The sequence below is a fragment of the Ostrinia nubilalis genome, chromosome 26 (genome assembly GCF_963855985.1).
Source record: "Ostrinia nubilalis chromosome 26, ilOstNubi1.1, whole genome shotgun sequence".
Taxonomy (NCBI): Eukaryota; Metazoa; Arthropoda; class Insecta; order Lepidoptera; family Crambidae; genus Ostrinia; species Ostrinia nubilalis.
In genome coordinates, this window is record NC_087113.1 from 10,683,976 (window position 1) to 10,701,678 (window position 17,703).

Sequence of the window (17,703 nt, forward strand, 5' to 3'; positions counted from 1 at the left end):
GCCCCGACAGCCCCAATCGCAAACATTACCAATCAAAATACGTTGTTAGCATCGCCACAATCGAACGATAACTCTTTCTGGTACGAGTTTCTTAATAAATACCTCTTTAAAAAGGCTCATTGTGCTCATAAAATAAAGCACCTACAGTGAGCCAGCTTACAGCTTGAATGATTAAATTCTAATGTTTTTTTGCAAATCAAGAAGCTTAATAAGTATGACAAAATGTGCTAAGTGCATCGAACATGTATACTTCTAGTTTGCAACAACATATAAATTGTAATGTGACATGCAATAAACGTCTTTGAATTTGAATTTGAACATGTCACGAACGTATCCTGGCTAAAATGCCTAATAAGCATTGTGCGAGGAGCACCCTCCCAGTGCTGGATTTTTGTTCGGCAAAATCACCCTGTGCTCGTACTGGTGATATCTAAAAAATAATCCGACCTTGATTCTCTAGCCGGTCACTTCAAGCAAAATCAAAACATAATAATATCTTTATTTGCTTAGACTGATTAAATTAGTTCTTACAAATCGTCAAATACTAATAAGTAAGTAACCTTTACCTACACATCTTATTATCTTTAAAGCAAATACATAAGCCTCAAAATAACTACCTTCGATTTAGAACAAAAAGCCAAGGATTCCAAATCAGTCCCTTCAGGTCCCCTTGACGACCAATAAGTCAAATGACCATCCACTCAGCAAATTCTATGGAAGCTGCCTTTGAGCGTACCTATCTTGGGCATTGGCAGGCGTCATCATTCTGCGGAGGTCAACCTGTTACCTGACAATGGTTCCAGGGATGCGTCTGCCATTCACCTCCAAGCCGGTGCTTGCCCCTGCACCTGCAACGCCGTGCTTTATTCAGCGTCTTAACACTCTTGACTGTCTAGCGCTGACCAAATAAGAATAGCAAAGTCAAGTGACTTTCCACTCAGCAAATTCTACGGAGGCTGCCTTTGAGCGTATCTTAGGCAGTGGCAGGCGTCATCAGACTGCGGAGGTCAACCTGTTACCTGACAATGGTTCCAAGGATGCGTCTGCCATTCACCTCCAAGCCGGTGCTTGTCCCTTCAACGCCGTGCTTTATTCAGCGTTTTAACACTCTTGACTGTCTAACGCTGACCAAATAAACCGAAATCCTGTTAAAACAGGTGCTGAAATTACCAGATAAGGCACCGCTCAGCATGAGCCTGCTCCTCACAATATTCCTTCGCAAGAAGGACAGACCAAACAACCTATTCTATTAAACGTCCTAATCAGTTGAATGCTAAATTCTAAATCTGGATGCAGATACCGATCACAGAGACACCGCCGGCCTCTCCGCATGTCTTGTCAAGGTACCCTAAAATTATCAATCTCTCGTTCTCTACTGCATACCGAAAAACATTGATAGGTACAATCACAAACTACTTACTAAACCTCGTCACCTTTGATAAACCAGACGAGACAGCAACTACTAGAACGGAAGGTTAGTGTGTAACATTTTATCTTCTGGAACACTTTAAACCTTGTCAATTACGTGAACTCAGGTTCAACAAGTCGTCATCTCTAAGGGTTTTGTCGGTAAATACGAAATCTATACGACTCAACAAGTGCCTATAATGGTAAGCTTGATCTCCAGTGAGGGCTCATCACAACTCGACCCCACACAACCGATCCAATACACAAGACTCCAGCCCAGTATCTCTTAACAAAAATCTGGATGTCTACAAAATATCAGAAATCATAATCAGCGACGGGGGATTCCTCATTCTTTCATTCATTTCATGTGCGTTCACTAATTTTGCTATCGGACAATCAAAGCATAGCCTATACTTGAAACTAAGGGAGGAAGGGGCACATTCAGAGCCTCTATTGGAACTGTCTCTCTAACTTTTCAACTTGAAAAACATCACCTCCTTCCGGTTCAGTCGGGTAAAAATAGCTCTGACAGCGCAAAATATTATCTCCCAGGTTGATTCAATCAATTTTATCTGACGATCTAGGTCGATTTACGGGGAAAACAACCTACTTAGTGGCATCTCCTGGGTTCAGATCCAAAGGTAAATATTCCAAAAGTTCGGGAAACTGGATATCCAGAGACCCCACAGAGATTCACCAGCAGCCTTTGCAACGACTTCAACCAGGGTGGCTATGGTGGTAAACTAGGCTAAATCTTTGCTGTCCCGTTTCTCACCACAGCAAAAGGTACCTGCTTAACACCTCGAAGTGACCTTTCTGGCTTTTCTTAGCAGGGCTCGAGGCCGACCCTCAAAATACGGAATCTCCACCATATTCAGGATCAGGTAACATGTAATTTTTTAGTATGTTGAGTTGAGGGTAATAAGGTATCGTTCCTAAAACATACCTGGCAAAATTTCACTTTAAAAACTTATAAAATAACCTGGCCTTGGTGGTTAAACTAATGGCCTAAGGAAAACAGTCGTAGCTATATACTTACCTCTTGAAGCTCTACAGCAAGATTTATCTGCTAGACTAAATCGTTTATCTACTCTTCTACTACCTTTATGCCCTGTGGGTCTCAACAAAATTCACTTTAAAATCGCAAACCAGTCGAAGGATGGTCGATTAGCCTTCTTTTTTCTATATGAAGTTATAACGTATTTAATTTTCGATTCGATCAAAAAGTGCTACTTGTCTAGGGGGGCTGGTATGACTAATCTAAAACTATATTAAAGATAACTTTAATTTAAGCATAAAGGCTTAACCAATTTCACTTCCTGATAAAGGCCTTAAACCCAACAGTAGGTATCTAAAATGTGACCTTTACGAGGCTTCTCGCAGACTAGCTTATGTATATTTTTCTCCTACCATCTACATCAGCTGCTGACATGACAAAACATAGTCTCACCTGAATAATTTCAAGATTAAGTTAATAAACCTTGACCTACGAGTAAGTTCGGCACCGTTACGGCATCATACAAACAACTGGGAAAAATGACAGCAAATTCCAAAAAACAACATAGGTATGCCCTTGCTACGGTTGCGTAAGTTACTGGAATCAGGCGAGCAGAGGCGAACAGCGGAATATAATAACACATTATTTATTTATTTTTCAACACCAAGTAATACTAGGAATCTACATGAATAAAAACAGTATAAAGGTTGTTGGATTTAAAACCTCTCCTGGCATTGTTGACTTCGTTGTGGCATCTTTAATTTGGGTTGATATTTAGCCATAGATGAAATTATTTGATAGTATAGATAGTGGCGTAGGCAGAACAATAATAGCAATATTACAAGGCAGACACTTTTATTAACTGATCTACGACCGATACACCAAATAACATATTATTTAATTAATAACTTTCAATCAACAGATCTAAAGCATGTTGGATACTCTTCAATCACATCGTACGCCTGTATTATAAACTTATGTTGATGACTCGCAAGAATCTTACTGCTATGCGGGCAAATTATATCAATACACACTCAATCTGCATTTTAATGAGGAAAGAATTTCTGAATTCAGTTCAGTAGCTTTCCAGTTTATTCATTTCAAACATACAAAAGTACAAGCCCTCCTACTTTGTGATATTAGTGCTGCTCTCACTGGGCATTTAGAACAAAACATGTTAATACCCTGAAATTAATCATGTTCTAATCTAGTTCTGTTACAGAAACTCGAAAACTTTCATCACATAGCGCCATTGGTAAGTAGTCACCAGGAGCTAATAAACAAGTCTCTCACCAGATGCTGTGCATCGTCACATGCCGAATAATAGTACAAGTTTTACAAAACAATAAAACTTGTATTATTGAGCAGAGACGATGCACAGCATCCCAAGAAGGCCTCCTGGTGAGCTCTCTATGAAGAACTCCGAGCAAGCTCGCCCCCAGGTGACTAAAATGGCGGCAAACGGAAGTAAGTCAAATCAATTCCTATTAAATAATTGCGGAAATGACGTCATTTAAGGTATAAAAGGGTAAAAAACTACACCGGAAGTAGACGCATCTCTCACCAGATGCTGTGCATCGTCTCTGCTCAATAATACAAGTTTTATTGTTTTGTAAAACTTGTACTATTATGGACCCTGTTGGGCGCTGCAATTTAAAATTTAAAATATAAGAGAGGAGGCTTAAGCTTACACGAAATATTATTTTAGTTAGATTGATAAACTCATCTTATTTTATCATCTAGATATTATTTTATAGTGTAGTAGCATTTTGTACTTAAAAGCTTTTTATATTAACTGATCTAGGCTACTAACGTTACATTAACCGGCCTCCGGACTACCATAGTTACATTGTTTGCTACTGTTACATCAACTGGTCTCCAAGCTACCAATGTTACATTGACTGACTCCCAGGCTACCATTGTTACATTGACTTGCTCCCAGGATACCAATGTTACATTGACTGAGACTCAGGCTACTAACGTTACATTGACTGGCTCCCAGGCTACAAACGTTACATTGAATGGTTCCCAGGCTACATACGTTACATTGACTATACTCCAGATTTCTACTGCTATTAACTCATCGTTACACTTGACTAAATTGCTGGCTGGCATTGTTACATTTAATGAGTTATTCCCTGTCATCGTTACATTGCATGACCTGCTGGCTGTCATCGTTACATTTACTGACCTACACCACCGTTACATGGACTGGTTTCTAGATTACCAATGTTACATTGACGAGTCTTTAGACTGCGACCGTTACATTACCAATCTATTACCGTTACATTAACTGTTTTTCAGGCTGCTAGTGTTTAGAATAACATATTTTCGTAATATCAAATAACATTTGCATAATTTGAACGTTATCACCACAGGGACAAAGTCCTGTTCCGGCCAAACGCAGCGGTCCGCAACACGTTCTTCCTGATGAACATCAACGGTGTCCAGATGCACGAACTGTCTGCCAACTCCAACGCTGATTATAACACGTGAGTTTTTAGTTTGTGTTTGTTCTATTTATTGTAATATAAGTCATAGTAAAACGATGTAGATGAAAGTTTTGAAATATAAAAAACGAGACGTTTACACTTACATTTGTACACATAAGACTTTGGCCATCGTCAAAAAGAATGGTCATTTCAGTCACGTAGGTATTAGACATTTCCAGGAAATAAGGCAGAAAATCACTGCTTCTTTAACAACCAAAAGCAGTTTGAAGATACCTACTGCTTAAAGGTCATAACAGACTTATCAACTCTGAAATGGATCAACATCTTATCGCCTTTCGCGCGCTGTCAACCGCAAGGCGAGGCGTTTACTTTACAGAGCGAATAAGTGCGTTGCAGTATGGAGTTTCATACAAAGAATATTGACCGCCTCAAAGTTGATACGGTTACGCTTTCCGAGTTGATAAGTGTGCTACGTGCTTAAAGCCCGATTCGACCAAACTTTTGCCCGAGAATAACTCCTGGTATAACTGGCACATTGATAGTTTCAGTATTTATTCAGTATTTTATTACATTTTTTTGTCCCTGCGTACAAGGTACCCACTGAAAACCAGTGTCTTGGCACTTGGCAGTAAAATGTCAACTGTCAAGATGGTACTGAGTGGGTGACAACATTTCTTTGGCAACATTTTTTTCCTCATTTCATTGTTTTTGTTCTTTTTTAGTTGTCAAATAAATATTTTTTCTTTCTTTCTTTTCTTTCAGTATGGGAAATAAGTTAAAACTGACGATTTATTCTGAGATTAATATTTACTTGTTTGGTCGAATCCACCTTAAGTCGTATAAATAACGCTCATGTGTTTGTTACCACAGCTGGGTGAACTACATCCAAGAAGCCCCGCTAGCGAAGGTGGAACTGAAGCAGAGTGTAACTCCCTCGCACCAGGCCAGCCGCTCTACTGACGACTCGGGTGAGCTAACCAATTTTTATTGTTTTTGGACCCTAATACAAGACAGCCAGTTATAATAATTGAAGGGGTGAGTGGACAAAGGTCTTAACTAACAAAATGAGTTATGAGTGTTTGAAAATGTTAATCTGCTCATACCACATTTGAATCCTGAAATGTATGAATGCTTGTCAGATAACATCTTTGTTAAGGTTTGGCACGTAACAAAATTGCGTGTTTTGAGCTCATTAGTCGATTTTATCATCACTTAAAACCTATGCTCATGCAAAAAAGTCGATTCTTCACTTGTCAGATAACACCTTTGTCCACTCACCCCTTCAATTGTTAATCGAAAAGTAAGACGATAAAGATTCAAATATGGTGGAAACTTATTATCTCAGCCTTTTAAGAGGCTAACATCCACAACCCGTTCTCCTAATCTTTGGTAAATGGCAACGCAATGCAATATGATGCGAAAATAGGAAGTAGCTACTATAGTCTGGTCTGTGAGCACGTAGAATTTTGTCCAATGACCCCAAGCTACCCATCCTTATCGCTCGCGCGTAATATTGATCAAAATATGATGGGAACTATAAAATATTACCCGTGTCCTAAGAGGATAATTTCGAGGAGGTTGAGATTTGTTCTTCCTTTCGCTAACTTTGTTTTCGAACGGCTACAAATTATTTATTACCGAAAATGTTGAGAGTTCTTTAAAACAAGAAAAATAATTTTTCACAGGTATCAACGTATCCCGTAACCCATCGGACGCATCCGAAAAATCCAACCTAACGGCCGAAGACACCGAGCCAGAGCGAGACAGGTGCTCGTTAGAACGCGCCGAGAGCGACAGGGACAGAGCGTCTGCTGAGAGGAGCGTGCCGGACAAGGACAGCACGATGGAGGACAAGGAAAAAGACAAGGAAGAGAAATGCGAAAAAGAACCCGAGGCCGTGGAGAGAGAGGAAAAGCATGTGTGAGTGGATTATTTTGATTTGCGTCGAGTTTTGATATTATAATCCCTAGCCGGGCTAGGAATCGTGCCAAGATAAAATCTTATCGATGTTTTAGACGATAAATGTACGGGCTTATCGTTCAAAATCGATAAAATGCCTCGATAAGTCGATCGTGCCGCTCATCTTCGGCCTACAGAATAATGTGTTTGTAAGATGTGAAGTCAAAGTAAGACAGATGTCTAAATATTGTCAGACAACTACGCCGTATCAACCGCTGATGGGATTTATTGAAAGACGTGTATTAGCTGCCGAATGCTTTATTGCACTGCTTATAAAAATGCTACCAAAGTCCCAAATGTACGTCAGGCGCAGCTGGCCAAAGTGCATGAATAAAATGCAAGTTAACAATAATTTACTTAATAATAAAAAATGTGCGAGTTGACTCGTACAGTGTCTACTTTCATGGGTCATTTGACTACATTCACGTTTACTTTTAGGTTAAGATTCAAATTGAATACAACATATTTTTATGTCGTGTCAAATGTTTTGACGTTGATTTAGCTATAATGCCAAAAGTTTTTTTAAATCGAACTTGCGTTCTTCGGATCACGAGTCGGCCAGTCCGACACCTTGACTGTTCGGCTATCGTCGTTCTAAAAGCTTTTGGCATTCAACCGCCACTGTAACACCTAATATTGATATATTGTATCTAATTCCATGTTTTCCGTATCCCACAGCCCACGGCGCCCAACAGTGGGCCGTATAAGCACGCACGCCAGCAACACTGCGCCGGGATTAGAACCCACGGGAGCCATTACTGTGCGTCCGCCCGTCGCCGCCTCCGCTCATACTGCCGAGACTGCGTATACCTACCAAGGTCAGTCCCACAGCCCACGCCCAACAGTGGGCCTCGAGCCCACGGGAGCCGTCACTGTGCGCCCGCCCGTCGCCGCCTCTGCACATACTGCTGAGACCGCGTATACCTACCAAGGTCAGTCCCACAGCCCACGCCCAACAGTGGGCCTCGAGCCCACGGGAGCCGTCACTGTGCGCCCGCCCGTCGCCGCCTCTGCTCATACTGCCGAGACTGCTTATACCTACCAAGGTCAGTCCCACAGCCCACGCCCAACAGTGGGCCTCGAGCCCACGGGAGCCACCACTGTGCGCCCGCCCGTCGCCGCCTCCGCTCATACTGCCGAGACTGCGTATACCTACCAAGGTCAGTCCCACAGCCCACGCCCAACAGTGGGCCTCGAGCCCACGGGAGCCATCACTGTGCGCCCGCCCGTCGCCGCCTCCGCTCATACTGCTGAGACCGCCTACACTTACCAAGGTCAGTCCCACACCCCATGCCCAACAGTGGGCCTCGAACCCACGGGAGTCATCACTGTGCGCCCGCCCGTCGCCGCCTCCGCTCACACCGCCGAGACTGCGTATACTTACCAAGGTCAGTCCCACAGCCCACGCCCAACAGTGGGCCGCGAGCCCACGGGAGCCATTACTGTGCGCCCGCCGGTCGCCGCCTCCGCTCATACTGCCGAGACCGCGTATACCTACCAAGGTCAGTCCCACGGCCCACGCCCAACAGTGGGCCGCGAGCCCACGGGAGCCACCACTGTGCGTCCGCCCGTCGCCGCCTCCGCTCATACCGCCGAGACCGCGTATACCTACCAAGGTCAGTCCCACGGCCCACGCCCAACAGTGGGCCGCGAGCCCACGGGAGCCACCACTGTGCGTCCGCCCGTCGCCGCCTCCGCTCATACCGCCGAGACCGCCTACACCTACCAAGGTCAGTCCCACAGCCCACGCCCAACAGTGGGCCGCGAGCCCACGGGAGCCATCACTGTGCGCCCGCCCGTCGCCGCCTCCGCTCATACCGCCGAGACTGTGTATACCTACCAAGGTCAGTCCCACGGCCCACGCCCAACAGTGGGCCTCGAGCCCACGGGAGCCACCACTGTGCGCCCGCCCGTCGCCGCCTCCGCTCATACCGCCGAGACTGTGTATACCTACCAAGGTCAGTCCCACGGCCCACGCCCAACAGTGGGCCTCGAGCCCACGGGAGCCATCACTGTGCGCCCGCCCGTCGCCGCCTCGGCTCATACTGCCGAGACTGCGTATACTTACCAAGGTCAGTCCCACAGCCCACGCCCAACAGTGGGCCGCGAGCCCACGGGAGCCATCACTGTGCGCCCGCCCGTCGCCGCCTCGGCTCATACCGCCGAGACCGCGTATACCTACCAAGGTCAGTCCCACAGCCCACGCCCAGCAGTGGGCCGCGAGCCCACGGGAGCCATCACTGTGCGCCCGCCCGTCGCCGCCTCCGCGCATACCGCCGAGACCGCCTACACCTACCAAGGTCAGTCCCACGGCCCACGCCCAACGATGGGCCGCATTAGCACGCACGGCAACAATACTTCGCCAGGATGTTTTTGCTATCCCAATCATTGGGACCCAATATCATTGTCAGTCAATTGTTAACAAGTGAGAAGTTTGCAGTTGTGTTACGCATGCTGTGTATGAACTCACTTAAGTTTATAATTTTTTTGGACTATGTTTTGTCTCTTCTAATAAATCAACTGATTACTGATTCGACTAGTTTTATATTAAACTCCTCAAGGATTTCCACAACGACCGGTCTTGTTCAAATTCAGTTGCTTGTGAGAATCCTTGCAGGAAGCCTTTGTTCAGCAGTGGATGATATTAGGCTGAAATGAACGAACTATAAAGGACGTTTAGGCCCAGAACAGACGGTGAAACGCAACTGCAACGAAACTGCAACTGCTAGTTACTTTTGAGTTGCATCTAAGTTTCTGCCATAGCGTCCGTTGAGAGACCACACATGACGCGACCAGTTTGAAAGTTTCAAGAGTAACTAGCAGTTGCAGTTTCGTTGCAGTTACGTTTCACAGTCTGTTCTGGGCCTTAGTTAATTTCCAAAAGGACAATGACCGAAAGTGGTCCAAATGTCCACCACTAATGAGACCTATATTGGCTTATAGTCCATAAAATAGAGATTAACTTTCAGTATGGGACGAAAAAAAAATAAACTGTCAGTAAAAAGTTATGACTGTTTGAAAAATCGTAGTAGTTTACGCGCTAATCTCAGGAACTACTGGTCCGATTTGAAAAATTCTTTTCGTTATGGATAGCCCATTTATCAAGGATGGTTTTACGATAAATAACATCACCCTACAACCAATAGGGGCGGAGCAGTAAAGACAAATGTTGTAAAAATGGGAAATATTATTCAAACTATTTTCACGCGTACAAAGTCGTAGGCACAGCTAGTATAATATTTAATAAAATTCATCTATAACCTCGCGCCACATGCGACATGACATAACATGCGTAGATTAGTCCAAAATGTGCAATGGATAGAATGATATCAAGAAGATTTTTCGGATGAAAAGGTAAAAAACAGACTTTTCATTCAGTCATAACTTTTTACTGACAGCATATTTTTGATTGCGGTTTGGTTATAATGAATCAGTATTTAGTAGACTATTTTACTACATAGGTCTCGTTAGTGGTGGACATTTGGACCACACTCCATACATTTTTGGTCATTGTCCTTTGTCATTAAATATATTTATGTTTGTTGTATGTGCAGAGCGTCTCCGCCGCCTAGACGAAGGCATCGTGGCAGCACTAGCGGCCAAACGCGCGCTCGTGGGCCGCGCGCTCGGCGTGCCCGCGCCTGCGCACGCTCATCTAGCTGAATTGGCCGTCGCAGAAGCGCTGGGAGACCTTGGTGAGTCCCTGCCTTCCAATTTATAAGAGTAAAACTCTACAATTGATATTCTAGATTGGAAATTGTAAACTGAAAATAACGAAACTGTTCCATACATTCCACAAATTGATGACACTTATGCTCGTCCCAAATCTACGTTCTACCACAGAATAATAATAAGTACTACGCACAGAAGTTTTACTTCGCGAAGGTATTTAAAAAAATGTATGCTCAATGTCATTAACAACATGGTGTAATTTAGCTTGTCTCAAGAGTCAAGCACCATTTTGTTGACAAACGTCAGTGATCGGCACTGCGCCGAAGCTATAGGGCTGACTTCTGTAAAATGATGTGACATGAGGTGCCAAACTGCGGAAAATGGCGGAGGAAATACTACTTATTTACCTCTCAGTATCTTAAGGCAACTTAAAAAAGTACATTCTGTGTTTTTATTATTATTTAGGCAGTTAAATACTGCACAGTATTTAGTACACCATTTTCTTTATTTTCTTCCATCATACACAAGAATACGCGTGCGTGAGTCAATGTTCGCTCGTATGTGAGGCCTTGTCGAATAGTATCCTGTAGGTGGGCCATCGTGCGTGTTTTGTTTTCGATGTAAACTCGCGGATATGAACAGGCCTGCTACTACCTAGAGTTCATTGGTTCCCAAACTTGTTTGAGACGCGCCCCCTCTTCTCCAGTCAAGATTATTTATTGGTCGTATCGAGCAGTCTGGAATGCATTCTCTTTGGCCCAGAACAGACGGTGAAACGCAACTGCAACGAAACTGCAACTTTGTGATGATTCTGATGAATGAAACTGAAAGTTTCAAACTGGTCGCGTCATTTGTGGTCTCTCAACGGACGCTATGGCAGAAACTTAGATGCAACTCAAAAGTAACTAGCAGTTGCAGTTTCGTTGCAGTTGTGTTTCACCGTCTGTTCTGGGCCTTAGCGATCGCAGGTTTCTTATACGTACCCCCTACAAAGTACGCCCCTTTAAAGGCCTTTGCACCCCCCACTTTGGGAACCAATGACCTAGTTAATAAGTGAAAAATTCCAAATCCTAAATTCCGATGACTGTATTTTGAACTCCAAATTCTAGATTTAAAGAAACCGCGGTAACAATAAATTGATTTATATTGTGTCTCGATTTGCTGGTACTTGAAGGGCTACTTGTTAAATTAGAAATTATAATTTCAGCCCTTATTTGAAATTATAAATTACAATTTCTAATTGAATTCCACACTGAATTCCATAAAATATTCTTGATATGCTTGCTTTTTTTTAACTGCAGAGCATTAACTGTTGATGAAAATAAAGCAAAAACTAAAAAAATTGGAAATACAAAATTATTCACGTGGTTACCCAAACGCCACATAGTTTCATTCCATAATCGACCTTACACCCATAACCTTAAGAGCTACATTCCCGCAGACATCAACCGCGAGTTGCGCGTGTCGCGACAGAGCTCCCGCGAGGTCATGTCATTCCCCAAACGCCACATAGTTTCATTCCAATTGAGACCTTATGTACATAACCTTAAGAGCTACATTCCCGCAGACATCAACCGCGAGCTGCGTGCAACCCGACAGAGCTCCCGCGAGAGCAGCGACGACGACGCGCCGCAGGAGCCCGACGTCATGCAACTGCTGCTCGCCGCGCACGAACAAGGTACGTCTAGTTTCCACGGTAACAATAACACTTGCACCTTACAATAACTCTAGCACTTTACAATAACACTTATACTTGGATCTTACAATAGTGTAAAGTTTCCGCGGTAACAATAACACACTTCAACATTACAATAACACTAACACTTGCACCTTACAATAACACTCATACTTGCTCCCTACAATAAAATTAACACTTGACAAAACCACTAACATTTGCACATTACAGTAACACTAAAACTTGTGCCTTACAATAACACTTCCACCTTACAATGACAGTAAAGCTGAGTTGCACCACCTAACTTTGACGGTAACTATAACGATAACCGATGTTTTTTATATGGAGTTTGACAGATTTTTGACGTTAATCAAAGTTAAAGTAAGATGGTGCAACCTAGCATAACATTTGCTCCTTACAGTAACATTACTTCTACCTTACATTAACATTCGTACCTTACACTTCTAATCTACTTTTCACATTATTACTTTACACCAAGACAACTAACAATTTTATCTTACTCTAACACTTCTTCTACTCATAACTTCTGAATCTCATACTAATATATTTTGTAATCCACATATGTATTTCTATCTTACACATACCTTACCTATACCTTAAGCTAACACAGATTTTTCAATCGTCAGATTTATTTTATCTGAAGAATAACCTTGTGTTTTAGAGATATTTCCCATAACAAAATTGTCAATGTGCCAAACTTATTCTTCAGTTAAAAGTTATCCGATGATTGAAAAATCAGCCCTGACACTTCTACCTCACGCTAACATTTCTACCTTACACTTCCACTTCAACCTGACAATAACAATTACACCTTACACTAACAATTTTCATGTTCAGGAAACTTTCAAGTGATTTTTACTTTTACGTCATAATCTTGACAGGAGTGTCTTGAGTAGAAGTGATACACGTATAGCTAACGACGACATGTTTCACCCACAGCAACCCAGCTAACCGAAGCGATCTCCAAAGCGTTGACCGTGAACGAAGCCGCGGTCGTAGCGGCGCGCGCGCGTCGCGGCCGCTGCAACAACTGTCGCGGCTCCGTCGTGTCGCAGCAGCCCGTCGTGTCGCAGCACGCCACGACGCCTGTGTCGCCGGCGCCGCAACAGGCCGTCGCGAGCGTGGCCAGTGTCGTGACGCCTGTAGCGAGCCTCGTCACGCCGGCGGTTAGCCGGACCAGTGTTGCAGGTAAATTAGTTGTTGACATCGATATCGATATAAAGACAAATTTTAATTTTATAAATTACTTTAAAGGACATCATCCACGTTTCATATATTTTTGGTCCAAAATCAAAAGTGCCGGCCAACAAAAAAAAGTGCTGTATTCTGACAGAATACGTCTGCCTTAGCATTTGTTACTATGGCACCAAAGCCGTAGCTCCACTGTGCGTCGAGTATTTGAGATCTAAAAGTCATCGACTATTCATACATTTTTTGTTCAAAATCAAAAGTGTCGGCCAATTAAAAAAAAAGTGCTGTATTCTGACAGAATACGTCCGCCTTAGCATTTGTTACTATGGCACCAAAGCTGTAGCACCACTATGCGTCGAGTATTTGAGATCTAAAATTCATCGATGATCCATACATTTTTTGTTCAAAATCAAAAGTGTCGGCCAATAAAAAAAAGTGCTGTCTTCTGACAGAATACGTCCGCCTTAGCATTTGTTACTATGGCACCAAAGCTGTAGCACCACTGTGCGTCGAGTATTTGAGATCTAAAATTCATCGACGATTCATACATTTTTTGTTCAAAATCAAAAATGTCAGCCAATTAAAAAAAACGTGCTGTATTCTGACAGAATACGTCCGCCTTAGCATTTGTTACTATGGCACCAAAGCCGTAGCTCCACTGTGCGTCGAGTATTTGAGATCTAAAAGTCATCGACTATTCATACATTTTTTGTTCAAAATCAAAAATGTCAGCCAATTAAAAAAAACGTGCTGTATTCTGACAGAATACGTCCGCCTTAGCATTTGTTACTATGGCACCAAAGCTGTAGCACCACTGTGCGTCGTAGTATTTGAGATCAAAGTCAGTCGTTTCATATATTTTTAGAACTCAAATACTACGATGCACAGTGGTGCTACAGCTTTGGTGCCATAGTAATAAATGCTAAGGCGGACGTATTCTATCCGAATACAGCACTTTTATTTTTTGGCCGGCACTTTTGATTTTGGACCAAAATGGATGATGTCCTTTATTACTTTTGATATCGATATTAAGACAAATTTTAATTTTATAAATTACTTTAAATGGCAATGCCAGATTTTGTATGGAAAGTGGCGTCTTTTTTTTTTCGCGCGGCCATCGACCAAACTTTGTTTTTTGATTACAAAATAGTGTAATAAACCAAACTTACTATGGCATGTATACCTCTAAACTCAGTCTGAACTGAGTTACGAGCATTAGAAGTTTGATGATTTTCATACTAGATTTGTTTTTTGTGCGCAAGTTTTGTAAGAAATTGCAACAAAATATTGCGCTATTTTTTTATTGCGCTGATTCTGCTCCATACTGATGTCTGGAGCCTTTAATGGATGGTATTGTTTGTTTACACATACAATCTCACTATTTTGTTGCAATTTCTTACAAAACTTTGCGCGCAAAAAGCAAATCTAGTATGAAAATCATCAAACTTCTAATGCTCGTAACTCAGTTCAGACTGAGTTTAGAGGTATACATGCCATAGTAAGTTTGGTTTATTACACTATTTTGTAATCAAAAAACAAAGTTTGGTCGATGGCCGCGCGAAAAAAAAAAGACGCCAATTTCCGGCATTGTCTTTTATTACTTTAATAACTACTTCATAAAATCGTCACTATCCATTTGTTCTCGTTGGTTCATATCCGGCTCGAAGGACCAAATGGAAAATGTAGAAATAAATTCAACAAATTATAATTATAGAAAACGTGGTAAAACTTTTACTGAAGTACCTTTAACAGATCTTAGTTTATAAATTGTTAAAGTAATTTGGTGTAGATTCAAGTAAAAATAGAGTTACACCGCGACGTATTACTGAAATTAGCTGGACGCGCATGGATAAGACCAGCGCAGGACCGGTGATTGTGAAAATCTTTGGGGGTCGCCTTTGTTTAAAGTGGACGTTATTTGGCTGAAACGAACGAACGGATAGTGTATCGGGAAATAGTTGTTCAACACTGAACCATCCCAGTTATGTCATTGACAGGAGGGCGCCACTGTCAATAACGGGTTATTAGTTCCGATTTTCGCAACGTTGGACGACATTGAAGTGTGCCATTTAATTATGACATTTACAAGAGGGCGCTACTATTAATACTTACTAATTTGACGTTTCAGAATTGTTTGACTATAAATGTTATAACGTAGCACTCTCCCGGTAAAAAGTTGAAGTATCTGTTTACTGCTTAATATTCTGCTATTTTGGTATGGATTTAGTAGGTATTTTCTGTATTGTTTTAACTTGTTTCATATATTGTAGTTACACTGCATGCTAAATAATTTGTTTTGGATTATATCTTGATATGCTATATGTGAAAACTATGTAAGGCATTTTTGATCTTAACCGCCTCATATATTAATAATACATATATGCTGTTTGTTTTCCATAAAAAATAAATAAATAAATAAATATCTTCCATAGATACCCCCGAGTTCGCCAGACCCCTCGAAGACGGCGACCAGTCCCTAGACCGACAGGTGGCGTCGTCGCTGGCGCTGCTGGAGCGCTCGCTGTCCAGCGACGCGTCGTACGACATGCTGCGCGAGCTCGACGCGACCGCGCAGCCCGAGGCAGACGCCGGGGACGCGCTCGGTGAGTCACACGCCAGGCGACCCGCAGGCGGCGTCGTCGCTGGCGCTGCTGGAGCGCTCGCTGTCCAGCGACGCGTCGTACGACATGCTGCGCGAGCTCGACGCGACCGCGCAGCCCGAGGCAGACGCCGGGGACGCGCTCGGTGAGTCACACGCCAGGCGACCCGCAGGCGGCGTCGTCGCTGGCGCTGCTGGAGCGCTCGCTGTCCAGCGACGCGTCGTACGACATGCTGCGCGAGCTCGACGCGACCGCGCAGCCCGAGGCAGACGCCGGGGACGCGCTCGGTGAGTCACACGCCAGGCGACCCGCAGGCGGCGTCGTCGCTGGCGCTGCTGGAGCGCTCGCTGTCCAGCGACGCGTCGTACGACATGCTGCGCGAGCTCGACGCGACCGCGCAGCCCGAGGCAGACGCCGGGGACGCGCTCGGTGAGTCACACGCCAGGCGACCCGCAGGTGGCGTCATTGACTAGACGGTAGACTGCACCCTGGTGCTTTAAGATACAGGCAGGCTACTGCCTAGCTAAGAATCAGTTTGTGGGGAGAAAAAAAATATAGGGGAGGTAGGGGAGAGGATTTATGACTTACCCCCTAGACCAAAAGCTGGGTATGACGCCCCGCCTAGGCCAGAAGCTGGGTACGCCCATGGATAAATACTTTTTACATTCCGATTTTTCTGTACAGTTTTAGCGAAGGCCCTATAGTTGGAAATATGCATACAATTTTGGTCATTAAGGTGGTTATCACACTGCGCCGCGTTCCGTCGCGGAGCGCGTGATTTAATATAAAAAATCATGCGCGCGGACGCGTTGTCAGTGTGAAGTGCCGCGCGTGTTTTCCATACAAACTGAGGTACTTGCATACAATTATTAAATCGTGTGATAACCGCCTAAAACAATTAAATGGCGAGTTTTAACAAAATGCTATGTTTACAGAGAGCAACGCATCAGCAGCGCTACTAGCCGCCAAGCTAACACGACTCGCGTGCGGCGTGCAGAGCTCCCTCTCGGGGCTCATCCTGGCGCTGCCGCACGACGCGCCGCCGCGCGCCGCCCTGCGCGCCCAGCTGGCTGCCGCTACCGAGCGCGCGCATCGGTTGCACGCTGCGTTGGCTAGCCAGGCGCCTAATGGTTAGTACACCACATATGTCAGTACACGCCCGCTTGCTAGGCAGCCGCCCAATGGTTAGTATCTTAGTATGCGCCGCCCTATGGCTAGTACACGCCCTATGGTTGGTACATGCCGCCCTATGGTTAGTAAACGCCGCCCTATAATATACACCGCCCTATGCTTAGTGCACGCCGCCCAATGGTTAGTACACGCCTAATGGCTAGTACATGCCGCCCTATGGTTAGTACGCCGCCCTATGGTTAGTACGCCGCCCTATGGTTAGTGCTCGTGGCCGTATGGTTAGTACGCCGCCCTATGGTTAGTACACGCCGCCCAATGGTTAATGGCCGGCCTATAATACACACTGCACGACGCGCCGCCGCGCGCCGCATTGCGCGCCCAGCTGGCTGCCGCTACCGAGCGCGCGCATCGGCTGCACGCTGCCCTTGCCAGCCAGGCGCCTAATGGTTAGTACGCTGTCCATATTAATACACGCCGCCCATGTTAGCACACGCCACGCTTGCTAGGCAGCCGCCCAATGGTCTACACGCCGCGCTGATTATCCAGGCGCCCAACGGTTAGTGTACGCCGCCCTATGGTCGGAACAAGCTGCCCTAT

The 17,703-nt window shown here is 44.3% G+C and overlaps 3 protein-coding genes across 3 annotated transcripts in view; all 3 read left to right on the forward strand.

The window, feature by feature from the left end:
• The window catches only part of LOC135084380 (uncharacterized), a 104,620-nt gene extending 86,953 nt beyond the window's left edge, over positions 1 to 17,667 (forward strand). The window contains exons 13-24 of the mRNA XM_063979155.1: positions 4,783 to 4,896; positions 5,728 to 5,825; positions 6,543 to 6,777; positions 7,495 to 9,116; positions 10,371 to 10,511; positions 11,930 to 12,166; positions 13,124 to 13,372; positions 15,808 to 15,956; positions 16,006 to 16,120; positions 16,279 to 16,404; positions 16,911 to 17,105; positions 17,594 to 17,667. Coding sequence (XP_063835225.1) covers positions 4,783 to 4,896; positions 5,728 to 5,825; positions 6,543 to 6,777; positions 7,495 to 9,116; positions 10,371 to 10,511; positions 11,930 to 12,166; positions 13,124 to 13,372; positions 15,808 to 15,956; positions 16,006 to 16,120; positions 16,279 to 16,404; positions 16,911 to 17,105; positions 17,594 to 17,667 — 3,355 coding nt within the window. The remainder of the gene's footprint in view (positions 1 to 4,782; positions 4,897 to 5,727; positions 5,826 to 6,542; positions 6,778 to 7,494; positions 9,117 to 10,370; positions 10,512 to 11,929; positions 12,167 to 13,123; positions 13,373 to 15,807; positions 15,957 to 16,005; positions 16,121 to 16,278; positions 16,405 to 16,910; positions 17,106 to 17,593) is intronic.
• Positions 4,835 to 16,266, forward strand: LOC135084381 (atrophin-1-like). The gene is made up of 9 exons (XM_063979156.1): positions 4,835 to 4,896; positions 5,728 to 5,825; positions 6,543 to 6,777; positions 7,495 to 9,116; positions 10,371 to 10,511; positions 12,056 to 12,166; positions 13,124 to 13,372; positions 15,808 to 15,956; positions 16,006 to 16,266. The coding sequence occupies exons 1-9, from the start codon at positions 4,835 to 4,837 to the stop codon at positions 16,264 to 16,266; spliced, it is 2,928 nt and encodes a 975-aa protein (XP_063835226.1).
• LOC135084382 (uncharacterized) lies at positions 13,275 to 17,667 on the forward strand. Its single transcript, XM_063979157.1, has 4 exons — positions 13,275 to 13,372; positions 15,808 to 16,404; positions 16,911 to 17,105; positions 17,594 to 17,667. The coding sequence occupies exons 2-4, from the start codon at positions 16,347 to 16,349 to the stop codon at positions 17,665 to 17,667; spliced, it is 327 nt and encodes a 108-aa protein (XP_063835227.1). The 5' UTR covers positions 13,275 to 13,372; positions 15,808 to 16,346.
• Positions 17,668 to 17,703: the final 36 nt, after the last annotated feature.

Coding starts and splice junctions, on each gene's coding strand:
- LOC135084381 (XM_063979156.1), top strand. CDS start 4,835: ATGAACATCAACGGTGTCCAGATGCACGAACTGTCTGCCAACTCCAAC. Junction 9,117..10,370: donor GACCGCCTACACCTACCAAG/GTCAGTCCCACG, acceptor TTGTATGTGCAG/AGCGTCTCCGCCGCCTAGAC. Junction 12,167..13,123: donor GCTCGCCGCGCACGAACAAG/GTACGTCTAGTT, acceptor TTTCACCCACAG/CAACCCAGCTAACCGAAGCG.
- LOC135084382 (XM_063979157.1), top strand. CDS start 16,347: ATGCTGCGCGAGCTCGACGCGACCGCGCAGCCCGAGGCAGACGCCGGG. Junction 16,405..16,910: donor AGACGCCGGGGACGCGCTCG/GTGAGTCACACG, acceptor CTATGTTTACAG/AGAGCAACGCATCAGCAGCG. Junction 17,106..17,593: donor GGCTAGCCAGGCGCCTAATG/GTTAGTACACCA, acceptor CGCCCATGTTAG/CACACGCCACGCTTGCTAGG.